Source organism: Megascapheus bottae, chromosome 17, assembly GCF_031878675.1.
Source record: "Megascapheus bottae isolate mThoBot1 chromosome 17, mThoBot2.hap1, whole genome shotgun sequence".
NCBI lineage: Eukaryota > Metazoa > Chordata > Mammalia > Rodentia > Geomyidae > Megascapheus > Megascapheus bottae.
The window spans coordinates 33,755,490-33,782,023 of record NC_143525.1 but is presented as its reverse complement, the minus strand read 5'-3'; the positions used below and the strand labels follow the sequence as shown (position 1 = coordinate 33,782,023).

General features: G+C 40.6%; 1 protein-coding gene across 9 annotated transcripts in view; it reads right to left on the bottom strand.

Moving 5' to 3' along the window:
- The window catches only part of Cdk12 (cyclin dependent kinase 12), a 111,218-nt gene that overhangs the window by 70,707 nt on the left and 13,977 nt on the right, over positions 1-26,534 (bottom strand). For all 9 annotated transcript variants that reach the window (XR_016538346.1, XR_016538347.1, XR_016538345.1 and 6 more), the window contains 6 exons: positions 22,434-22,610; positions 21,417-21,556; positions 18,305-18,475; positions 12,807-12,996; positions 5,068-5,124; positions 3,030-3,131 (listed from right to left, as the gene is read on the bottom strand). Coding sequence is in view for 4 of the 9 variants with exons in the window: in XM_090350760.1 (XP_090206886.1) it covers positions 3,030-3,131; positions 5,068-5,124; positions 12,807-12,996; positions 18,305-18,475; positions 21,417-21,556; positions 22,434-22,610 (837 nt within the window). In the remaining 5 variants the exon portion in view is untranslated. The remainder of the gene's footprint in view (positions 1-3,029; positions 3,132-5,067; positions 5,125-12,806; positions 12,997-18,304; positions 18,476-21,416; positions 21,557-22,433; positions 22,611-26,534) is intronic.

Sequence of the window (26,534 nt, the reverse complement as noted above, 5' to 3'; positions counted from 1 at the left end):
TAAACAGCTTTTATCCACATTTTTCATATGAGCATATGACCATTACAAAACAATCACAAATCAATTAGGAGATGTGGGCAATGATCATCAATAACATATTATCTCAAAAATGACAACTGCATACATGCAAGTTTGCCTTGATATGAATATTTTATCAGGCATTGTTAAGTCCAGTTCCTCTAAGACTATACAAGTATTTTTTGTTATTGTGGTGGTGGTGGTGGCGGTGGTCATGGTGCTTGAACTTAGGGCAGGGGTGCTGTCATTGAGCTCTTTCATTCAAGACTACTGCTCTACTACTTTGAACCACAGCGTCAATTCTAGTTTTTTGGTGGTTAATTGGAGATAAGGGTCTCCCAGGCAGGAAAGTCTCTATCAACATTGAATTTTTAGCAAACCATTTTATATTTGTCAAATTCTCAGATATTGAACTTATTATTTATACTCTAAAACAGGACTTCTAGGCTGGGAGCTTGCCTAGCATGCACGAAGACCCAGGTTCAAATCCTTGGTACTATACACATAGAAAAAAGCTGGAGTGGTGCTGTGGCTCAAGTGGTAGAGCTCTAGCTTTGAGAAAGCCTAAGGACAGTGCTCAAAAAAATAAAAAATAAAGGGGCCAGGAGTTTGGCCTAGATGTTCAAGTGCTTGCCTAGCATGCATGAAGACCCAGGTTCGATTCCTCAGTACCACATACATAGAAAAAAGCCAGAAGTGGTGCTGAGGCTCAAGTGGTAGAGCTCTAGCCTTGAGAAAGTCCAAGGACAGTGCTCAGGCCCTGAGCTCAAGTCCAGGACTGGCAAAAATAAATAAATAAATAAAAAATAGGGACTCCTACAACTTTCTTCCCCCAACTTTGGTCTAACACTGGTTATATAAATTATGTTAGAAGTATTCAAAAACAGTTCTACAATAGTTTAAGGGTCAATGGGGAGTTGGGAATCAATCTGATCACGTACAATATACAAAAAGTATGGGGCTGAGTGCCAGTGGCTTATGTCTGTAATCCTAGCTACTCAGGAGGCTGAGATCTGATGGTCACAGTTTGAAGGCAGCCCAGGCAGGAAGGGCCATGAGACTCTTATCTCCAATTAGCCACGAAAAAACTGGAAGTGGTACTGTAGCTCAAAGTGGTAGAGAATTAGCCTTGAGTATAAAAGTTCAGGGACAGTGTCCAGGTCCTGAGTTCAAACCCCACAACCCACAAAGAAAGAGGAATAAAGACCATGAAAGTAGCTTAAACCTGTACTCCAGCAACTCAAGAGGCTGAGACACAGGCACTGAGGTTCAAAGTTAGCCCAGATAGACAAATTAATAAGATTTCTGTTTCCAATTAGGCACCAAAAAAAGCTCTGAAAATGAGTTATGGTTCAACTGGTAGTACTCTAGCTGGGGGCAAAAAAGCTAAGCCAGATAGATGCTCAAGATCCAGAGTTCAAGCCTATTTAGCAGAAGGTACATGTGTCTATGTGTGCACGCACACACACGAGCGGGTGCTAAAAGGTGACTGGGGAATGTAGCTCCAGAGTAGAGTGCTTGCCTAGACCATTGATTCCTAGGAACACAAACTCTCTACCCCAAAGAACCATGCTTAAAGAATTAAAAGCTGGGGCCGGGAGTTTGGCCTAGTGGTTAAAGTGCTTGCCTAGCATGCACAAAGACCTGGGTTCGATTCCTTGGTACCACATACATAGAAAAAAGCTGGAAGTGGTGCTGAGGCTCAAGTGGTAGAGCTCTAGCCTTGAGAAAAATCCAAGGACAGTGCTCAGGCCCTGAGCTCAAGCCCAGGACTGGCCAAAAAAAAAAAAAAAAAAGAATTAAAAGCTGTAAGAATACAATCAACCAGCCTTGGTAGCTCATGCCTGTAATCCTAGGTACTCAAGAGGCTGAGTTATGAGGATCAATGTTCAAAGACAGTCTAGGTCCAAAAGATCTTGAGACTCTTATCTCCAATTAATCACTAGAAAATGGGAAGTGGAGATGTAGCTCCAGGGATAGGGCAGTAGCTTTGAGCTGAAGAGCTCAGGGACAGCGCCCAGGCCCAGAATTTAAGCCCCAAAATCCACCAAAATAAAAAAAAAAAAAAATACAATCAACAAAATCCAGACTATGAGAAATTTATAGAACAAATGGCCTAGCTTCCACTAATAAAACCAAATCAAATCAAGAGAGATGGAAGGGGTATGCCTAAGACTTGAGCTGGAGGCATGGATCAAATTGTTGAGCTCTAGCAAATACAAGGCAGAGTGCAAACTAAAGTAAAACCTAAACGAACAAACAAAAAACCCCATATAAATAAAAAATGAGATAAACGAGTGTGGTGTTTCACTCTGGTAACCTCACCAGGCTGAGATTAAGAATAGAAAGTTTGAGGCAAATAGGGGCAAAGTAGTGAATTTTTTTGTTGTTTATTTTATGTTTTAGAATGAAAGTAAAAAAAAAGACCTGGGAAATGTTAGCTCACAGATAGATTACAAGTCCGCTATATTAAACATCCTGGGTTTGATACTAAACACTGGATTTGATACTCAACACACAAACAACAAAAAAAGAAAGTATAATAATCAACTGCACTTTGATTTTATTATTTGAACTTACCTGGAAATTATCATTTGGATCCTAATATAAACAAAATTAAAAAAAACAAAATTGAGGAAATATTTTAATAAAATGTTTGTCATGTTAAGAAATACTCAACAGATGGGCCTGAAGTTTGGCCTAGTGGTAGACTGCTTGTCTAGCATGCACAGGGCCCAGGTTCAATTCCTCAGTACCACATACATAGAAAAAGCCAGAAGTGGTGCTGTGGCTTAAGCGGTAGAGCTCTAGCCTTTAGAAAGTCCAAGGACAGTGCTTGGGCTCTGAGTTCAGGCCCCAGGACTGGAAAAAAAAAGAAATACTCAACAGAAAATTTTTATCTTTGCTTTTGAACTTTCATAAAAAATTATAAACAGTTAAGGTAAAGAGAAAATAGTACATGTTATACTGAAAGATATGGACAAAAAAAGAAAAAAGGTTAAGAGTCTTACCCACAGCTCCAAACATCTATAGCTGGTGTATAACGTTCCTCTCCCAGTAGCAGCTCTGGAGGCCGGTACCAGAGAGTAATGACTTTATTTGTGTAAGGACGACTGAAATGTAAAACCATCAAGAAGCAGATTTACAATGATTTTTCATAAAAAAATATACAAATAAACAAAACTAGAAATAAATGTCAGTTATAGATCAACCACAACAGAAGACACAAATTTCAGATAAAGAAATAACTTCTATTCCAATGTGCACAGACATATTTCAGCCAAAGCTGATTTATGTGTTTAGATAAGCTGACACCAATGTGAGGATTGAGGTTCAAAGCTAGCTCCGACAGACATATCTGTAAGCCCTAATACTGGCAAAAAAAAAAAGGAAAAAAGTAACACTTTCTGATAATTAGCAAACTCTTATTAGATAATTAGGAAATAGTCATTAAAACAACTAGCAGGCTGGGCACAATGGCTCACTCTTGTAATCCTAGCTATTCAGGAGGCTGAGATCTGAGGATCTTAGTTCAAAGCTTGCCTGGGCACTAAAGAACCTGAGACTCTTATCTCCAATTTACCATCAGAAAACCCAGGAAATGGGCCGGGAGTTTGACCTAGTAGTAATGTTTGCCTAGCATGCACAAAGACTGTGGTTTGACTCCTCGGTACCACCTACATAGAAAAAGCTGGAAGTGGTACTTTGGCTCAAGTGGTAGAACTCTAACCTTGAGAAAGCACAAGAACAGTGTTTAGTCTGAGTTCAAGGCCCAGCACTGAAAAAAAGAAAAAAAAAAGGAAACCCCAGAAATGGCAGTGTGGCTCAAGGGGAGGGCGATAGCCTTGAGCTAAAGAGCTCAGGGAAACACCCAGGACAGGGGTAGGGAAATGTCTTGAGTTGAAGAGCTGCCCAGGCTCAGAGTTCAAGCCCCATGACCCACAAAAAAACAAAACAAAAACAAACAAAACAAACCCCCAAAACTAGCAAACAGTTATTCCAATTGGGAAATATTTGAGAATAAAAAAAAAATTTCAGCCTTGAGTCTGGCCTAGTGATAGAGTGCCTGCCTAGCATACCTGGGTTCAATTCCTCAGTACAACATACATAGAAAAAGGCAGAAGTGGTGCTGTGGCTCAAGTGGTAGAGCTCTAGCCTTGAGAAAGCCCAAGTACAATGAATGCTCAGTCCAAGTTCAAGCCCCAGGACTGGCCAAAAAAAAAAAAAAATCCTATTTCCCTTGTAATCTCTTTCTTATTGCCTTACATATGTGCTTATTATGCCAGTAGTTCTAGGACTTGAACTCAGGGCCTGAACTTTTTCTTTTGCAAAGATAGCCAACAGCTCTACCACTGGGTTTTTTTTTTGGTCGGTCATGGCACTTGAACTCTGGACCTGGGTGTTGTACCTGAGCTCTTCAGCTCTATCCCTTGAGCCACAGCCCCACTTCCCATTTTCTAGTGGTTAATTGGAGCTAAGAATCTCATATTTTTTAGAGGCCGAGCTGGCTTAGAACCTCGATCCTCAGATCTCAACCTCCTGAGTAGCTAGAATTACAGGTGTGAGCCACTGCACCTGGTTACCACTGGATTTTTGGTGGTTACTTGGGACCAAGAGTCTTACTCACAAACTTTCATACCCAGGCTGGCTTCAAAGAGATTCTAAGATCTCACTCACCTGATTACAGGCACAAGACACTGGGAACTTGGCATTTTTTTTTTGGTCGCTCGTGGGACTTGAACTCTAGGTCTGGACGTTGTCCCTGGGCTCTTCAGCTCAAGGTTACCATCCTATCCCTTGAGCCACAGTGCCCCTTCCAGTCTTTCTGGTGGTAAGAATCTCTCGAACTTTAGTGCCTAGTGCCCGGACTGGCTTTGAACTTTGATCCTCAACCTCCTGAATAGCTAGGATTACAGGCGTGTGCTAATGAGCTACCATGCTCAGCTGGCTTTAATTTTTTGACATGGGTTCTTACTATTTTGCATATACTTGCTTAAAATCCTTGGATTCAAGTGATCCTTTCCATATGTAACTTTAATAATGCCTTACCTCTCTTCAGAATTATAGAGCCGTGCAAGTCCAAAATCTGCAAGTTTGATTTGCCCACTGTAAAACAAAAATAATTAGTATTATAATAGCAGCACTTCCCAAACTATACCTGAAAGTTAAGTGCCAATTAAGGAGCTAACAGAACTACAAAAATGAAATTTTAATTTAGATCTCTTATTTCTATCCCTTATTTCCAGATCTCTTATTTCTATCCCTTATTTCCGTTGTTAAAGATGGCTCTTCCCAATGAAGTCTCTTTATTAAAGTTAATATTTCAACTATTTTGTGTGTGTGTGTGTGTGTGTGTGTATCCTGAAGCTTGAACTTGGCCTGGCACAGTCCCTGAGCTGTTCAACTCAAGGCTATTGCCCTACCCCTGGGCCTGGGCGTTGTCCCAAAGCTCTTCAGCTCAAGGCTACCACCCTACCCTTATTGGAGATAAGAGTCTTGGGTCCTTTTGTGCCCAGGCTGGCTTTGAACCTTGACCCTCAGATCTCATCCTCCTGATTAGCTAGGACTACAGGTGGGAGCTACTGCACCTGGCTTATTTCAGCTATTTGTTTAAACTATTCATGCATTTTTGAAATAAATAATAAAAAACAGTACTGTTGAGTTACTTCAAGAGTGTATCTGAAAAATAACCTAAAGCTAAAAGGGCTGGAGATATGCTTCACAATGTCTGCCCAATAAGCATGGGGCCCTAAGTCAAATCCTTGTACTGAAGGAAGAAAAAAATGTTTCTCGGAGATGCTGACTCAAGTCATAGAACTCATTAATGTTTTTTATCCTCTTTAATTCTAGGAACTGGATCCAAGGCTCTAATACTTCCAGCTTTGAACATGCGTGTTTCTCTTTTGGGGGAATAGTGCTGAGGTTTGAATTCATGACCCTGAGTTTATTAGACTGGCAATCTACTACATCTGCAGCACTTTTTTAATATATGTTAATTGTATAGGGATTTCATTATGACATTTATGCACATATATACTAAGTAGTATCCCGATCATCCTCTCTCACTTTGCCACTCTCTCCTGATTCCCTCACTAAAACAGTTTCATTGTTCAATATTCATATACGTAAATAAGGTATATCTACCATATAAATCCTAAGTCACCTTTTTTGTTAGGTGTCCTCCTCCTTCCTGGTGCCTATCTTCTCATGAGTTTGTTTCACTTTCTTGACACTTTTATTTTTTTAAATTACACCAGGAGTTTCACTATGGTATTTCATTCATATCTTAAGTTTTACTTAGAATGATCCTATTAGTTTCTCTTCCACCACCAGCATTCTAATCCCCTATTGATCAACAGCTTTCATGAAAGTTCCTTATGCTTTTTCTTCATACAGTTCCACTGTATTTCAAAATTCCTATCCATCTTTTTCCTTTTCCCACATTACTCTCATCTTCTTATATAGTCCCCTAATTAGAATCACATTCTCTCTGAGCACATATGCATGTTTTGGAGACATGTTTTTTGTGTATACACACACATATATGTGCACATGTCCATTAATATGAATATCATTTAGGTCTAGCTTCCATATAAACAAAAGTATCTATTTGGCTTTTTCAGCTTATTTTATCTTATTGAATACAATGTTCTCCAATACTATCCACTTTTCTTTATGGTTATTTAATATTCCATAGTATATATGTATCATATCTTCTTTATTCATCTATTGGTAGGCATCTCAGCTGATTCTACCACCTGGCTATCATGAACAGTGCCTATAATTCTATTTTCTGCTGGTTATTTTCAAGACAAGGTCCCTTGGAATTTTCTGCTTGTACTGGCCTTAATCACAATCCTTCTACTTATAGCTTCCCAAGTTAACTAGTATTAAGGTAAACCTTCTAGTGCCTGGACCTTCATTTCCAACAAATCTACATATGATGTCAATAAAGCTGATCTGAAAAGCTTCCTTTGAGAATCATTCTTTTAAAGGGATCACAACTACTGCCCCCATTTTTTCTCCCAATGCTGAGAACTGAACTAAGGACTTTTGAATACTAAGAAAGTACTCTATCAGTGAGCTACATCCCTAGTTTCAGTATTTTCTCTGACAGTGATATCATAGAATATTTTAAGAAGCTGGAGCACAAAATGTTAGGATGTAACTAAAAGTCACTTATTGTCCTTAATTATACTTATCTCAATTTTAACCACATTTGCCTATTTTAACCACATTTATACATTTGCTACTGCTTAGCAAATGAAAAAACAACTTATGGGCCGGGAGTTTGGCCTAGTGGTTAAAGTGCTTGCCTAGCATGCATGAAGACCCGGGTTCGATTCCTCGGTACCACATACGTAGAAAAAAGCCAGAAGTGGTGCTGAGGCTCAAGTGGTAGAGCTCTACCCTTGAGAAAGTCCAAGGACAGTGCCCTGAGCTCAAGCCCAGGACTGGCAAAAAAAAAAAAAAACAACTTATATCTTTGAAGAGGGCTGAGGCGTCTCAAATTTCTTGACATCCTTACTCTGAAGGCTTTAGATGATCCAAATCTCAAAGCACACAGTGAGAATGAAAGTTATAATGGCAATAAATACATAGTAATAGTAATTAAGCTATACCTAAGTATTATCACCACCTAGCATAATTTCCTGTCTCACTCACACTAGGCACTAAGTAAATTATTCTTTCTGTTTAGTTTTTTTTCAGACAAGATTTTACTATGTAGTCAGAACCAAATCGGCCCCCCTCTGCCTCCCTAGTGCTAGGATTATAGGCATCTACCATATGCCTGGTTCAAGTAAATGATTAATTCATTTTTACAATATGTAGAACTGAACCCAGGGCTTTGAATTTGGCTAGGTGGGCTTTACTACCTGAGCCATAATTCCAGTCCTACTTATGATTTTTTTCTTTTTTCTTGAACTTGTTACCTGATGTTTTCCCTCTTTGGCTGGTACTCTACCAAGTGAGCCATGCCTCCAACTGTAAGGAGTCTTTTTTTTTTTTTTAATTATTCTTATATAGTTGTACAAAGGTGTTGCCATTCAATAAAGTTGTATATGAACACAATGTATCTTGAAATCATTTGATCTTTTAATAGATGGAATTCATAAGTTCCTAATCCTGGATCAGTAGAGAATTTGCATTTTTCTGCTCTAACCAAAGAATTGAACACAACTTAATAAATGAGTCATAATATTTTATCATTTAGTGCTGCTCCAAATGTTTAGTTAGTTCTTCTCTCAGTTAAGTCCTGAATATTACAGGTTAATCCTTTTACTTATCCTTGGTCAGCATCGTCATCTATTCTGGTTAGCTCTCAATATAAACCTTTGGCATTCTTACTGCCAGAATCCATCCCCTTCCCTTTCACACCTTGAAACAAGTAATTACAAACAACAAATTCTACTTCAAATTCACCCTTACTCAGAATAAAGATTATGGACATTCTATCTACTTTCCCTAACTTTTAATTTTAAAGTTCAACTTATATGCAAACTATGAGAAAAGTGTCCCTGAGTTTTTAAGCTCAAGGATAGTGCTCTACTCCTTGAGCCACATCACCACTTCTGGTTTTCTGGTAGTTAATTGTAGATAAGAATCTCATGGACTTTCATGCCTGCCTGGCTTTGAACAGAGCTCCTCAGATCTCAGCCTCCTAAGTAGCTAGGATTAAGGGCATGAACCACTAGTGCGCTGTTATCCTAGTCCTTTAATTGGGGATGGAGAGCACAGTACTGGAATCTGAACTCTTGGCCTATACTTCCCAGGAGATTACTCTATTATCATTTGAGCCATTTTCCCAGACCCTTTAATTTTTCTTTATTTTTAAGTACAGTCTTAAGCTTTTGCATGGGCTGGCTTTAGTCTTGGATACTCCAACTTACTACCACTTGCCTAGCTGCAATGACAGGCATGCTACAATACCTGGCTTGTTTTGTTGAAATAGGGTTTCATTCCCTTTTTGCGTGGGCTGAGCTTAAACTTCAATCTTCTTGATTTCTACCTCCCAAATAACCAGGATTTCAGACACAAGGCACTATCTACAATCTCTTCTTCTTCTTTTTTTTTTTTTGCCAGTCCTGGGCTTGAGCTCAGGGCCTGAACACTGTCCTTGGACTTTCTCAAGGCTAGAGCTCTACCACTTGAGCCTCAGCACCACTTCTGGCTTTTTTCTATGTATGTGGTACCGAGGAATCGAACCCGGGTCTTCATGCATGCTAGGCAAGCACTTTAACCACTAGGCCAAACTCCCGGCCCTCTACAATCTCTTCTATTTTTTTTTTTTTAACTTAAAATATACATGGATAGGCTGGGTGCCAGTGGTTCAGGCCTGTAATCCTAGCTACTTAGGAGGCTGAGATCTGAGGATTGCCACATGAAGCCAGCTTGAGCAGAAAAGTCTTTGAGACTCTTATCTCCATAATCTACTCAAAAAAAGACAGAATGGCTGAATGGTACAGTGCTAGCCTTGAGAAGCTGAAGGACAGGGCTCAGAGTTTAAGCCCCAGAACTGGCAAAAATAAATAAAATATAAATCTGTGGGTAGTTTGGTGTTACCATAGGACTATATACCTAATAGATGTCAATATCTTGGCTATAAAGGAGAGATGCACTCCTACCTATGCTGTTTTTCTATATTCCTTAAAATGATTAATGTTTTCCACTTTTATCTAGTTTCTCAAGTCATAAATTTGTGAGTTATTTTACTCTTCTTATTCATTCCTCACTAACATACTCATCAACTAAAGCCTGTATTGTCCGTGCTTATTATAAAGTTCTAGATTTGTTCAAACACTAACCATTTTTTAAGGTGATTTTTTTTTTTTTTTTTTTGGTTGTGGGGCTTGAATTCTGGACCTGGGCACTAGGATTACAGGTGTGAGCCATCACCCCCAGCTATGGTGATTTTTTTAAAACATTTTTTTTGTGGGGGGAGGACAGGGCTAAGGATTGAACCCAGGAAATCATACATGCTAGCAAGCACTATACCACTGAGCTATATTCTCAGCCTCCTTGTCACTGCTCTTAAAAGGTCTTCTACCACTATAGTGTAGTGGTAGACTAGTCACTCTTTTATCAAAAACAACCTGGCCTCATTTATAATACTGCAATAAAAGGATAGTGAACATCAAAGCCCAGCCTCACTCATCTCCCTTTCTTTGAAGTTTATTCTTCCTTCTCCTGCTGACAACTCTTCTTCATTTTCTCCTGGCCTCTGAGTAGTTAGAACCAAGTGAGAAGTGGAAAGATCTAATCAGTCAAGACAGTCAACGGGATTCCTACTTAGCAAGCTGAGTAAAGAGGTCTATTTAGTCTGTAACCTTATGTCTTGAGTATGGACTAGACGGTTTTGAACTGTTATCCTTTAGACTCAGCCTCTGGAGCACCTAGGATTATAGGTATGAAACACTGGTACCTGGCTTTGTTTTAATTTTTAGCTGTATGAAATGCATTTTTTAACTGTACTTAAATATTATGAAACAAAACATGTTTAAAAAAAAAAATTAGTCTTGGGCCAGGAGTTGGCCTAGTGGTAGAGTGCTTGCTTAGCATGCACAAAGACCCAGGTTCAATTCCTCAGTACCACATACACAGAAAAAAGCCAGAAGTGGTGCTGTGGCTCAAGTGGTAGAGCTCTAGCCTTGAGAAAACCCAAGGACAGTACCCAGACCCTGAGCTCAAACAAGGACTGGCAAAAAAAAAAAAAAAAAAAATTAGTCTTGGGCTGGGAGTTTGGCCTAGGGGTAGAGTGCTTGCCTAGCATGCACGAAGACCCAGGTTCAATTCCTTGATTCCTCAGTACCACATACATAGAAAAAAAGCCGGAAGTGGTGCTGAGGCTCAAGTGGTAGAGTGCTAGCCTTGAGCAAAATAAAGTCCAAGGACAGTGCTCAGACCCTGAGCTCAAGCCCAGGACTGGCAAAAAATAAAAATAAAAAAAATAAAAAAATTAGTCCTGGGGCTAGGAGTTTGGCCTAGTGGTAGAGTGCTTGCTTAGCATGCACGAAGACACAGGTTCAATTCCTCAGTAACACATATATATAGAAAAAGCTGGAAGTGGTGCTGTGGCTCAAGTAGTAGAACTCTAGCCTTGAGAAATCCCAAGGATAGTGCTCAGGCCCTGAGTACAAGCCCCAGGACTGGGGAAAAAAAAAAATTAGTCTTGGGGGCCCGGAGTTTGGCCTAGTGGTATAGTGCTTGCCTAGAATGCACTCCAATTTAAATTTAAAGCCAGGCCTAGTGGGTCACGCCTGTAATCCTAGCTACTCAGGAGGCTGAGATCTGAAGATTGCAGTTCAAAGCCAGCCTGGGCACTAAAGAACTCCAATTAACCACTAGAAAACAGGAAGTGGGGCTATGGCTCAAGGGGTAGGGTAGTAGCCTTGAGTTGAAGAGCTCAGGGACAGCACCCAGGCCTCCATGACCCACCCAAAAAAAAAAAAAAAAAAAAAAAAAAAAAAGATAAATCTCTAGGCAGAAAAAAACTGCATGTACACCAGTACTTAAATATGAAAACATTTTAATTATCAAATGGGATACTGTTGCTAGATAAAGAATGAAGCAGGTAATAATAGCAATAATGAAGCTGGATGGTTACTAAGAGCCAATTTAAGAATATTGTATATCCCTAAGAATATTGTATGTCCCTAAGCTTTTCAGCTCAAGGAAACTGCCCTACCCTTGAGTCAAGCCACACTTCCCATTTTCTAGAGGTTAATTGGAGATAAGAGTCTCAGGTCCTTTTGTGCCCAGGCTGGCTTTGAATCTTCATCTTCAGATCTCAGCCTCCTGAGTAGCTAGGATTACAGGCATGAGCCACCATATCCGCTACATAGAGATTTATCTTTCCGGTAAGTTCCAGTTCATTCCTCAAGGCAGTATCTTTCTAGGTACTTTCTAATTCAAAGGGAAAAAATGGATTTAAATTGGGAGCCTTAGATCATGCATTTGAGAAGATTTGGAGAACTGTGATCCAGGTAGACCCAAGAAAAAAATGTGAGATCCTATTAAAAAACGAAAAGTTGGGCCTAGTGGTAGAGTGCTTGCCTAGCATGCATGAAGACCTGGGTTCGATTCCTCGGTACCACATACATAGAAAAAAGCCGGACTTGGTGCTGAGGCTCAAGTGGTAGAGCTCTAGCCTTGAGAAAGTCCAAGGACAGTGCTCAGGCCCTGATTCCAAGCCCAGGATTGGCAAAAGAAAAAAAAAAAGAAAAAGCCAGAAGCGGTGCTGTGGTTCAAGTGCTAGAGTGCTACCCTTGAGAAAGCCCAAGGACGGTGCTCAGGCCCTGAGCTCAAGGCCCAGGACTGGCAAAAAAAAAAAAAAAAGTTATGGAATATGGCTCAAGTACTAGAATACTGTCTAAAAAGCACAAATGTGTGAGGAGTTCAATATAGGTGGTAAATTTTATCAAAGCACAATACTGACTAAAAATTTTACTGAGAGCCACAATATTGTTTACTGACTGATAAATAGTTCTCTGAACATTGTTTAGAAGCTGAGTAGCTTTTGCGACAATAATCCAATCCTTCTGTAAGCTGTTTTATGAATAAGTTGAAGATACTTGTACATAAAAGTCCTTATAATCATTTTTTTGTACCTTCACTTTACCAGCACTGAGACTAGAAAACTAGAGTATTCAATTTTAACTTATTCCTAAGGTACGAACATCAGATTCAAGTAAATAGAAAAAGAAAATGTATCACTAGGTTTACTTATAATCCAATTGAATGCATGAAACCTATGAGAAGAATTAAACTTTACTTCATTACTACATTACCTGTTGTTCAGCAAAATGTTGGAACACTTAATATCCCGATGTAGAAAATTTTTTTTGTGGCAGTAATCCAATCCTTCCATTAGCTGTTTCATGAATGATTTGATATGGTCCTCAGAAAAGTGTACCAAACCAGATTCTAGCAGTCCCATTAAGTCATGGTCCATATACTCAAAGACAAGGTAAAAAGCACCTACACAATATGAAAAAAAAAAGAATTGTAAAATTTAAACCACAATTTTAATATAATAAAAATTGACCATAACCTTTAGAATAACCCTGTGACTGAATCTCCCTCTCTCTCTCCCTCCTTCCCTGCCTCCTTCCTTCCTTCTTTCTTTCTCTGGTTCTGGGACTTGAACTCAGACATGGATGTTATTCTTAAGCTTTTTTGGTCAAGGCTACTGCCCTGCCACTTGACTTACAGCTCCACTTCTGGTTTTTGGCTGGTTAATTGAAGAGTCTCATGTACCTTCCTGTCCCAGATGGCTTTGAATTGTGATTCTCAGATCTCAGCTTCCTGAGTAATTAGGATTACAGGTTGGAGTCTGGCTTTTTTTTTTTTTTTTTTTGTCAGTCATGGGGCTTGAACTCTGGGCCTGGGCGCTGTCCCTGAGCTTTTCAGCTCAAGGCTACTACCCTACCCCTTGAGCCACAGTGCCACTTCCAGTTTTCTGGTAGCAGTTAATTGGAGGTAAGGGTCCCAAGGACTTTAGTGCCTGGGCTGGTTTTGAACCATGATCCTCAGATCTCAGCCTCCTGAGTAGCTAGGATTGCAGGTGTAAACCACTGTGCTTGGCCCATGAGCATATTATTGACAAGTGAGTCCATAGTTCTCCTAACATGTATGACAAATATGAGGCCAGCTGGGGCTATGTGGCAATCTAAAGATCAGACAGGACTTTACAGTGGAACAAATTCAGGACCAAAAGGTTTTTAGGCAAGTGTGAGATCAGTAGGATAGACGTTCCAGATAAGATTGATTAATTGACTGGGAGTTTGCCCTAGTGGTAGAGTGCTTGCCTAGCATGTATAAAAACCCAGGTTTGATTTCTCAGTGCAACATACATAGAAAAAGCCAGAAATGGTGCTGAGGCTTAAGTGGTAGAGCTCTAGCCTTGAGAAAGTCCAAGGACAGTGCTCATTCCCTGAGCTCAAGCCCAGGACTGGCAAAAAAAAAAAAAAAAGATTGGCTGATACTATGGCTTGAGCTAAGGCAGGCATTTATCGTTTGAGCCACCCCTCAAGGTTCCAGAGAACAATTTTTAAAAAGGCTATATATATGGCCAGGGGTGTGGGCTAGTGGTATGGTGTTTGCCTAGCATGCACCAAGACCTGAGTTGGAGTCCTTGGTGCCACATACACACACAAAAAAAGCCAGAAACGGTACTGTGATTCAAGTGGTGGGGCACTAGCCTGCAGAAAAGCCCCAGTACTGGCAAATGAATAAATAGGATCTACATGCTCATGCTTGTAATCCTAGGTATTCAGAGACTGAAATCTGAAGATCATAGTCTTAAGGCAGCCAAGGTAAACAACTCTGAGACTCTTAAATCCAGTTAACCAGAAAAAGGACAAAAGTGGAGCTGTGGCTCAAGTGGTACTGTCAGCTTTGAGTGAAAAAGCTAACCAAGCACTCTACTACTAGACCAAACTCCTGGCCCTAGCCCACTATGGCATACACTGTTGCTAACTTAGTCTACCAATGTGGTTAGTATGTGGTTAGTAATTACTATTCTTTTTTTTTGGGGGGGGGGTCATGGGGCTTAAACTCAGGGCCTGGGTATTGTCTCTCAGCTTTTTTTCTCAAGCTAACACTGTACTACTTTTGGTCTCAAGAACTGGGTGCTGGTGGATCACACCTGAAATTCTAGCTACTTAGGAGGCTGAGATCTAAGGACAGGATCAAAGTCAGTCCTGGCAGGAAAGTCTAGGAGACTCTTATCTCCAATAAACTACTCAGAAAAAGCTGGAAGTAGTGCTGTGGTTCAAGAAGTATTGAGCAATAGAAGCTCAGGAATAAGAGTCCAGGCCCAGAGCTCAAGCCTAAGGACTGGCCAGGAAAAAAAAAGTCTCACAGGGCCAGAAGTTTGGCCTAGTGGTAGAGTGCTTGTCTAGCATGCATGAAGACCCAAGGTTTGATTCCCCAGTACCACACAAGGGAATAAGTTGGAAATGGTGCTGTGGGTTCAAGTGGTAGCCCAAGGACAGTGCTCAGGTCCTGAGTTCAAGCCAGGACTAGGGAAGGAAGGAAGGAAGGAAGGAAGGAAGGAAGGAAGGAAGGAAGGAGAAAGAGAGAGAGAGAAAGAAAGAAAAGAAAGAAAGAAGGAAAGGAAGGAAGGAAGGAAGGAAGGAAGGAAGGAAGGAAAGAAAGAAAGAAAAAAGAAAGAAAGAAAGAAAGAAAGAAAGGAAAGAAAGAAAGAAGGAAAGGAAGGAAGGAAGGAAGGAAGGAAGGAAGGAAGGAAAGAAAGAGAAAGAGAGAGAGAAAGAGAGAGAGAGAGAGAGAAAGAGAGAGAGAGAGACAGAGAGAGAGAGAGAGAGACAGAGAGAGACAGAGAGAGAGAGAGAGAGAGAGAAGAGAGAGAGAGAGAGAGAGAGAGAGAGAGACCGGGAGTTTGGCCTAGTGGTTAAAGTGCTTGCCTAGCATGCGCGAAGACCCTGGTTCGATTCCTTGGTACCACATACATACAAAAAAAAAAAGCTGGAAGGCTCAAGTGGTAGAGCTCTAGCCTTGAGAAAGTCCGAGGACAGTGCTCAGGCCCTGAGCTCAAGCCCAGGACTGGCAAAAAAAGAAAAGAAAAGAAAGAGAAAGGAAGGAAGGAAAGAGAAAGGAAGGAAGGAAAAGGAAAGGAAAGAGAGAGAGAGGAAGGAAGGAAGGAAGGAAAGAAGGAAGGAAGGAAGGAAGATGTAAGATGTACAAAGACTGCTACGATAGGCATGGTGGCAAGAATACTTCTAATTTCAGATACTTGTGAGAATGAGGCGGGAGGGGTGTTGAAAGTCATCCTAGCCAATCTTGTAACAACCCCATCCTCCTACTTCCCCTCAAAAAAAACCCAAACCTAGTGTTTTTAGATTTTGTTCTGTTTTGTTTAAAGACAGAGTTGTTTTGGATTTGGGGTTCTTTTGGCAGAGCATAGAAGGTCCTTGCTATGTTGCCAAGGCTAGACTTGAAGACATGGATTCAAGCAATACTGCAGGGTACTAGTGGCTCACTTTTGTAATCCTACCTACTCAAAGGCTGAGATATGAGATTCCAGGTTTGAATCCAGCTAGGGCAGAAAAGTCAATGAGCTTTTTTAACTCCCTTTCCTTTGGCTCTACCACATGAGCCACAGCTCTATTTCCAGAGTTAATTGGATATAAGATATATTTTTCTGCCCAAGGCTGGCTGTGAACAGAGATTCTTAGATTTCAACATCCTAAGTAGCTAGAATTACAGACATCAACCACTGATGGTTGGCATTTTTTTTTCTTTACCAGTCTGTGGGCTTGAACTCAAGGTATGGGCACTGGCCCTGAGCTTCTTATTGTTCAAGGCTAGTAATCTACCATTTTGTGCCACAGCACCATTTCCAGCTTTTTCTGTTTACATGGCACTGAGAAATTACACTCAGAGCTTCATGCATGCTAGGCAAGCAATCTACCACTAAGTCACATTCCCAGAGAGCTTATTTGTTTTATGAGAAAAGGTTTCCATATATAGTCCAGACTGGCCTTAAATTCACAATCTCTCTGCTTAGTCTCCAAAGTGCAGCGATCAGAGACATGTTCCACCATGTCTGGTACATTATATAACTGTATCAGTATGAAACAATAATAATATATAACATATAAACGATACACAGGAGGAATCATCTAAAAATGAGTGTAGGTTTTTTTTATTTGTTTGTTTTGCCAGTCCTGGGCTTGAGCTCAGGGCCTGAGCCCTTGGACTTTCTCAAGGCCAGAGCTCTACCACTTGAGTCTCAGCACCACTTCTAGCTTTCTTTTATGTATGTGGTACCAAGGAATCGAACCCAGGCATTTGTGCATGCTAGGCAAGCACTCTACCACTAGGCCAAACTCCCTGCCCAAGAGTGTAGGGTTTTTAATACTCATTAATGTTTAATGTTTTATAGTTAAAAAAGAAAAGCCTCAATATTATGATCATGGACCTGAGGGATTTAGCATAGTCATACTAGAGCATGTATTAGGCTGCAAAAGACTCTAAGGTCAATCCCCAATATCATTATAAAAAAAATCCTGGGGGGGGGGGGGAGGGAAACGGGTACCAAGACATGTGAAAGGGTATCAATGTATGTGAATTAATGCACCTTCTATCTGGCAAATATCATGTAACCCTTTTACTAATTACAATAAAAAAAAAATGAATGACCTAAAAAAAAAAATAAATAAATAAAAAAAATAAAAAAAATCCTGGGAATGGTTAAGAGCTGGCCAAGAGTTTAGGGACAGTGTCCAAGCCCAGAGGTCAAGCCCCATGACTGACCAAAAAAAACAAAACAACAACAACAAAAAAACACATGGTCTCCAGGGCGAGGACTGTGGCCTAGTGGTAGAGTGCTTGCCTACCATGCACAAAGACCCTGGTTTGATTCCTCAGTACCACATAGAGAAAGCCAGAAGTGGTGCTGAGGCTCAAGTGGTAGAGCTCTAGCCTTGAGAAAGCCCAAGAACAGTGCTTAGGCCCTGAGCTCAAGCCCAGGACTGGCAAAAAAAAAGAAAAAAGTTCCCAAGCCTGGGGGCCGGGAGTTTGGCCTAGCAGTAGAGTGCTTGCTTAGCAGGTACGAAGACCCGGGTTCAATTCCTCGGTACCACATACATAGAAAAAAGCCGGAAGTGGTGCTGAGGCTCAAGTGGTAGAGCTCTAGCCTTGAGAAAGTCCAAGGACAGGGTTCATGCCCTGAGCTCAAGCCCAGGACTGGCACACACACACACACACACAAAAAAAAGTTCCCAAGCGTGGCACAATGGCTCACACCTGTAATCCTAGCTATTTAGGAGGCTAAGATCTGAGGATTATGGTTCAAAGCCAACCTGGGCAGGAAAGTTAGTGAGACTCTTATCTCCAATTAACTACTACAAAACTGAAAGTGGTGCTACAGCTCAACTTGTTAGAATGCTAGCCTTGAACAAAAGAGCTCAGTAACAGCACCCAGGTGCAGAGTTCAAGCCCCTTGACCAACAAAAAAAAAAAAGAAAAAAAGTTCCCAGATTGTGACATTAGTGACAAGAGGGTGTATGACAGAGGGGAATGAAGTTGAGGTTAACAGGGTACATTGTATGCATGTATGAATGTATCACAATAAAATCCTCCTTGAATAATGAATTAAAAAAAAGTTCCCATAGAAAATGAAGGTGTGGCTCAAGTGGTAGGATACCTATCCAGCAAGCATAATGACCTTAGTTGAAACCCTATTACTGGAAAAATACAACTCCCATAGGCAGTAAGCAAGAAAAAGTATCAACAGTGTAGAAATTTAACCTTTTTCTAGTACCTTTGTCCTTCTTGAAATCCAGTGCATCTTGTTTATCTGTCACAATTTCCTTCATGTTAACAACACTTCGGTGGATTAGCTGACGAAGGATTTTGATCTCACGAATGGCAGTAATTGGGAAGCCCTCTTTCTCATTGTCTAGTCTCACCTTCTTCAGAGCTACTAGTTCTCCTACAAAAATAAATTCAAGTCATTATCATTACCAATTAGCATTTTATTACCATCTTAAACCATTCCTTGCTCTCTTACACTTAATATTTATTTTGGGTCTTAATTTTTTTTAAAGGTTCTTATTCTTTTATTTGGGTCATGGGAAATGAACTTTGGACCTGGTACATATGAAACATAAATTCTCTTTTTTAATTTGGTGATTATGGGGTTTGAATGCAGGTGTTCACCATATCAGGCAAGAGTTCTAACAGCTGAGTTGTACATACAACATGAACTATATCTGCTTTCCTTTCTCTCTCTTTCTCTCCTTCCTTTCTTTCCTTCACTTCCCTTTCATCATTCCCCCTTTCCTTCTTCTCCCCACTCCCCATTTTTTTGTTGTTGTTTTTGTTTTGTTTTTTTCCTGGTACTGGACTTGAACTCAAGGCCTCACACTTTCCCTTGACTTTTTTCTGTAGAAAAAAAAAAATTTTGGGGGGGGGGGGTTTTGTTTTTTGGTTTTTGTTTGTTTGTTTGTTTTTTGTTTTTGCCAGTCCTGGGCTTGAGCTCAGGGCCTGAGCACTGTCCTTGGATTTTTCTCAAAGCTAGAACTCTACCACTTGAGCCTCAGCACTACTTCTGGCTTTTTCTAACTATGTGGTCCCAAGGAATCGAACCTGGGTCTTCGTGCATGCTAGGCAAGCACTCTACCACTAGGCCAAATTCCCGGCCCTGTTGTTTTTTGCCAGTCCTAGCCCTAAGCTCAGGCCCTGAGCACTATCCTTGGGTTTTCTCAAGGTTGGAGCTCTACCACTTGAATCATGGCACCACTTCTGGCTTTTGGCTATGTATGTGCTACTGAAAAATCAAACCCAGGTCTTTGTGCATGCTAGGAAGCACTCTACCACTAGGCCAAGCTCCCAACCCCTTCCTTGGCTTTTTTGTTCAAGGCTGGTTATTCAATTGCTTGAGGCATACTTTCACTTCCAGATTTTTTTTTGGGGGGGGAGGGGGGAGAACAGAGGGTTGCTTAACTGAAGATAAGTCTCACAGACTATTCTGCCCAGGCTGGCTTTGATCCTCAATCTTCAAATCTCAGCCCCTTGAGTCTCTAGGATTATGGTCATTAGGCACATAAGGCTAGAGTGCTAATGTTTGAGCCATACTTCTTGAAAGCCAGCATTTTGATGGTTAAATGGAGTGTGAAGGGCCAGGAGTTTGGTCTACAGGTAGGGTGCTTGCCTAAAATGCACAAAGACCCAGGTTTGATTCCTCAGTACTACATACATACATAGAAAAAACCAGAAGTGTTGCTGTGGCTCAGGTGGTCCAGTGCTAGCCTTGAGAAAGCCCAAGGACAGTGCTCAGGCCCTGAGTTTAAGCCCCAAGACAAGTTAAAAAAAATGGAGTGTGAAAGATTATCTGCTGGGGCTTGTTTCAAGCTGAGATCCTCAGATCTCACCGTCTTCAGTATTTTATTTTTATACTCTTTAACTAGGAAGCTATAAAATGTTTAGAATGGTCAACAAAAAAGGACAAAGGTGAGGAATGCTTTCTTTTTTTTTCAGTCATGGAGCTTGAACTCAGGGCCTAGGCTTCTGAGCTCTTTTGCTCAAAGCAAGCACTCTACCACTTTGAGCCACAGCTCCATTTCCTTTTTCTATTGATTGATAGTAACAGTCTTATGAACAGTCCTGCTTGGGCTTTGAGAGACAACCCTCAGTCTCAGCCTCCTTAGTGGCTAATTTACAGATATGAACCACTAGCGCCTGGTTATAGTGTGATTTTAAAGCATGCTTGGGGTCTTTGGGGCCCTAGATTCAATCCCGAGCCCCACCAAAAAATGCCATCATAATGGAAAACAAAAACAAGGTGGGGAAAACCTGGAAAATAAACCCAGATTCTGACAAATGCTAGTCAAGTGCTTAACCACTGAGCTATGCCTCTTCAGCCTATGAGGAGAATTTTAATATAATAATAATAGATAGTCCTGTGCATCTACAATTCCAATTAACTGGACTGAAAATAATTGAATGTGGAAAATACTGTATCTCTACTGAACATGTACATATGTTTAGACTTATCTTTAAAGTATAAAAATTATTTGCCAGATGCAGTGGCTCACGCCTGTAATCCTAGCTACTCAGGAAGCTGAGATCTGAGGTTCTGAGTTTATTTTCTAAGAAAAAGATTAATTTGGTGGCAACATGTGTGTGTGCGCACATGTGCGCATGATGGGGCTTGAACTCTGGGACTGGGCACTGTCTCTGAGCTGTTCAGCTCAAGGGTACCACCCTAGCCTGGGCCTAGGCTTTGTCCCTGAGCTCTACAGCTCAAGGCCACTGCCCCACCCCACCCCATTTTCTAGTGATTAATTGGACATAAGAGTCTCACATTCTTTTTTTTTTTTTGGCCAGTCCTGGGCTTGAGCTCAGGGCCTGAGCACTGTTCTTGGACTTTCTCAAGGCTAGAGCTCTACCACTTGAGCCTCAGCACCACTTCTGGCTTTTTTCTATGTATGTGGTACCGAGGAATTGAACCCGGGTCTTCATGCATGCTAGGCAAGCACTTTAACCACTAGGCCAAACTCCCGGCCCGAGTCTCACATTCTTTAGTGCCTGGGCTGGCTTGAATGCCACCCACAGATATCAGCTTCCTAAGTAGCTAGTATTACAGGCTTGAGCCACCACACCCAGCTTGTGGCAACATTTTTTTTTTATCAGTAGGGTGCCTTGAACTTGAGCTGTGCCTGAGCTCTTTTGACTCAAGGTAATACTCTGCCACTTGAGCCACAGTACCACTTCTGGTTTTCTGGGGGTTAATTGGAGTTAAGAGTCTCATAGACTTTCCCCCTTGACTGACTGGCTTTGAACTGTGATTCTCAAATCTCAGCCTCCTGAGTAACTAGGATTACAGATGTGAGCCACCACACCTTGTTGCCCAGCTTGGTGGTAACATTTACCTGTGTCTTTGTCCTTGGCTTTATATACTTGGCCATAGGTTCCCTCTCCAATAATCCCAATTATGTCAAACTTGTCCACACAGCGTTTCCCCCAATCACTTTCTGTTTGTCTTCTTTCTCCATAACGAGGACAACAAATTCTAAAATAAAACAGCAAAAGTTATTTTACACTGAGACTTCCGTGACTCTTCTTTTATCGAAAAGACAAAAATTAAATGATATAAAATAGGTTAAGCAGTCTCTCACAATATCTAAGATAACATTCTGGCTGCAGGAAAATAGGATGAAACAAGTAGAGGCTCTATCTATAAAATAGGGATGTAGCTCAGTGGTTGAACATACACCTAACATGCACATGACCCTAAACTCAGTCCTCAGAACCATTAAAAATACATGCCAAGTAAGAGAAGAATTATTAAGAGAAGAATGTGAATAATCCTGAGGTCAGAGTTAGTTCATAGTAATGTTGTAGTCATTCATATGGCACAGAATTTTATAAGTCCTACTTATTGACTTATTATTGTATATATAGCTGACATATCCTAAGAAGTTTTTTGCCTTTTTAATATTTTTGGCTCACACCTGTAATCCTAACCACTCAGGAAGCTGAGATCCAGAGAATCAATTCAAAGCCAGACTAGGCAGAAAAATCCATAAGACATGAGCTCCAAATAACCAGAAAAGTCTTGGCATAGCTCAAGTAAGCAAGCCAAGTAAGCATGAGGTCCCAAGTTCAAATCCTAGTTTCAGAAAACAAGACAAACAAAGCTTAAGAGGATTAAATATTCACTTTATATCTAGACTTGTGTGTTTGCTTTTCTGAAAACAGCTAGGTGTCTGTGGATGGAAATCAGCAGCTTTTGAAGAAAGACTTTTATTCATAAAAATAAAATACAAGATAGAATTAAACTTATATAATCTTACCATGTGGGTTTTGGAAAGAACATGTGACAGGCCCACAAGTAAGAAGACAATTTAACTAAGAGTAATTAAGGGTAGATCACTCCAGAAACTTACTTTGGTCTTTTTTTATATGGTTGCTGGGGTGGTGTAATTGCCTTTGGCTCTGGAGAGTCTGGAGGAGATGAATCCCCACCAGGGAGCTCTGGAGGAAGAGGGAGGTCCATGAGTAAGTGACGTGTCCTCTGTTCCTTCTCTTTCTTTGCAGGTTTTGAAGGAAGGGTTTCTTTTGGACTAAACAGAGGAAAAGAGAGGAAAAAAGGCTGATTATTTAAGATTTTATTATTAAAAAAAAGATTATGCCTAGCTATTAAAATAAGATCAGAAATATTTTACTCTTTTTGTGATACTGGGGTTTGAATTAAAAGCCTTACATTTGCCAGGCAGACAATCATTTGAGAAAAATCCCAGACTCTACTGAACTTTAGTTATTGAACTGAAGAGTCCTAGTATTTAAGACAGCCTATTTTTACACTTCCATACAGCAAGGATGATAGACACATGGCCATCACACTTAACTTTTCATTGGTTGAAAAGAGAGTCTTGTAAACATTTTTTCCCTGGGAGGTCTCAAACCATGATCCACTTTAGAAACTAGGATTCAGGTGTGAATCACATGGACTGCTTATATATTTATTTGTGAGGCTGAAAAATAAACTCCAGATCTTGACAAATGATTATTTTATTTTAAAACTTTAAAAACCCAAAAACAAGGGGGCCTGGAATTTGGCCTAGGGGTAGAGTGCTTGCCTAGCATGTACTAAGACCTAGGTTCGATTCCTCGGTACCACATACATAGAAAAAGCTGGAAGTGGAGCTGTGGCTCAAGTGGTAGAGCTCTGGCCTTCAGAAAACCCAAGCACAGTGCTCAAGCCCTGAGCTTAAGCCCAGGACTGGCAAATAAAAAAAAAAACCAAAAGACAAAAAACCTGCCAAGCCAGGAGACAGTGGCTCATGCCAATACTCCTAGCTATTCAGAAGGTTGAGCTCTAAGGATCATGGTTCAAAAGCCAGCCAGTGCAGGAAAGTCCTTGAGACTCTAATCTCCAATTAACACCCAGAAAACCAGAAGTGATGCTGTGATTCAAAATGTTAGAGCCTTATCCTTGAACATAATAGCTCTAGGAAAGCACATAGACTCTGAGTTCAAAAAAGAAAAACCTGCCAAGACTGGGTGGCTCACACCTGTAATCCTATCTATTTAAGCAGTTGAGTTCTGGAAGGATCATATTTCAAAGCCAGCCAGGGAAGGAAAGTCCCTAAGATTCTTCTCTCTAATTAATCTGTAAAAAGCCAAAAGAGAAGGTGCGTTTTAATTGGTAGAGCACAAACCTTGAGTGAAAGAGCCAAGCCAGAACAGATAATGAGTACCAGTACAGAGAAAAAGAGAAAAAATTGAATGTCCTATTAAATTCAGGAAATTTAAGTCACAAATTTAACTGATTTGTTCTACTGACAATATTGATGCTTTTCTACTGAATAAGATGCTTTGATGTTACCAACAATGGAAATTTGTTTTCTTTTTTTTTTTTTTTTGCTTTGTTTTGTTTTGTCATGGGGCTTGAACTCTGGACTGGGTGCTGTCCCCAAGCTCTTCAGCTCCAGGCTACCACCCTACCCCTTGAGCCACAGTGCCACTTCTGGTTTTCTGGTAGTGATTAATTGGAGATCAATGTCCCAAGGACTTCAGTGCCCGGGCTGGCTTTGAACCATGACCCTCATAACTCAGTCTCCTGAGTAGCTAGAATTACAGGTGTGAGCTACCACGCCCAGCATTGGAAATTAGCTTTTTTGATACTGATACTAGGGCTTGAACTTAGGATTTTCTTGCTCTGGCTGGCTTTGAACAATCCTCAGACCTCAGCCTCCTGAGTAGCTAGGTTTACAGTTACCAGAGTCCATCTTTGTTTTTTGGGGTTTTTTTTCTTGGTGATTAACTAAAGATAAAAATGTCATCTTTTGGGTGGGAGTTTGGCCTAGTGGTAGAGTGCTTGGCTAGCATGCACAAAGACCCAGGTTCAATTCCCAGGTACCACATAACATAGAAAAAAGCCAGAAGTGGTGCTGTGGCTCAAATGGTAGAGTACTCTAGCCTTGAGAAAACCCAAGGACAGTGCTCAGGCCCTGAGCCCAAGGCCAGGACTGGCAAAAAAAAATAAATAAAGAAAAAGAAAAAAATGTCTGTCTTTTTTTTTTTTTTTAATTTTGGGATGCCAGTCCTGGGGCTTGAATTCAGGGCCTGGGTGTTGTCTCTGAGCTCTTTTGCCCAAGGCTGCCATTCTACCACTAGATCCATAACTACATTTCTGGCTTTTTTTTTTTCCTTTGGGGGGGGGGTGGCAGTAATTGGAGATAAGAGTCTAATGAACTTTACCGACCAGACTGGCTTCAAACCATGACCCTCACATCTCAGCCTTCAGAGTAGGTAGGATTACAGATGAAATCACTTTTGAAAGACTTGCGCTGAGCATGGTGGCTCATGCCTGTAATCTTAGTTACTAAGGGGACTGAAATCTGAGCATCAGGTTTAAGGCCATCCAGGGCACTAAAGACCATGAGACTCTTAGCTCTGTGGCTCAAGAAGTAGGGTAGCAGCCTTGAGCTGAAGAGCTCAGAGACAACGCCTAGGCCCAGGGATCAAGCCCCACGACCTACCAAATAAAAGAAAGAAAGAAAGAAAGAAAGAAAGAAAGAAAGAAAGAAAGAGATTGATTTAATACCCGGTATTTTAAATAAACAAGCTTATAATATAAGGTAGTATCACTATAACAGTTTATCAACATGTAAAGTCATCTAAGCTGGGTACTGGTGACTCATGTCTGTAATCCTAGCTACTTAGGAGGCCAATATCTGAGGACTGAGGTCCAAAGTTAGTCTGGGCAGGAAAGTCTGTGAGACTCATCTTAAATGGAGCTGTGGTTCAAAGCTAAGGGACAGTGAACCTCTGACAGTGAGCCCTGCAACTGATATAGAAGAAAAACAAACATATGGGAAAAATTATAAGGAAAAATTTAGGCTATTAGGATATAGTCCTGGAGCTTCAACTTGGGCCTGCATACTGTCCCTGGGCTTTTGTGCTAAAGGCTACTTACTGCTTTACTATTTGAGCCCCAATTTCACTTCAAGCATTTTGCTGGCTAACTGAAGATAAAAGTCTCAGGAACTTTTCCTGCCCAAGCTGGTTTCGAACTCCAATCCTTAGATTTCAGCTTCTGAGAAACTAGGATAACAGGCAAAGGCCACCAGAACTCAGCCTTCTTTACCAAATCTGTCTTTCTTAAGATTATAAATTTTGGGGCTGGGAGTTTGGTCTGGTGGTAGAGTGCTTGCCTAGCATGCACGAAACCTGGGTTCAATTCCTCAGTACCACGTATACATAGAAAAAGCCAGAAATGGTGCCGAGGCTCAAGTTGTAGAACTCTAGCCTTGAGAAAGCCCAAGGACAGTGCGCCTGAGTTCACCCAGGATTGGCCAAAAAAAAGATTATAGATTTTCACTGAGATTAAAAAAAATTCACCAAGTATCACTGTAACTCAGAATACAAGAAATGTACTAGTCTATAAGATATAATGGATAAGGGCTCAATAATTTAACAATAATTTATTACTAATGATGTATAAAGAATTTAGGAAAAGGAAACAGTATCGTAGAATAGTAAGAAATATAGTTACGTCAGACATCAAAACTAATAAAAAAAATTACCCTATTAGTTTGGAAGTAGAATGTTAACAGTGATCAATCAGAAAACAGATCTCAACTTAAAAACAGTCAAGAAAAAGGGCTCAAATACCAATCTAAAAATCATTAGGACAACTGTCAGTAGGATTCACAAAATCTGCCAATTATAATAGTAAAAACGGAAACAATACCATAGTTTTCTCAGAATAGATTTCAAATAAAGTAAATTTGGGGCCAGGAGCTTGGCCTACTGGTAAGAGTGCTTGTCTAAAATGCATGAAGACCAAAGTTCAATTTCTTAGTACCACATTCGTAGGAAAAACTGGAAGTGGTGCTGTGGCACACATGGTAGAGCACTAGGCCTTGAGAAAGCCTAAGGACAATGCTAGGGTCTGAGTTCGAACTCCAGGACTGGCAATAAAAAAAAAGTGCTGAGCATGGTGGCTCACTCCTATAATCCTAACTACTCAGGAGGCTGAG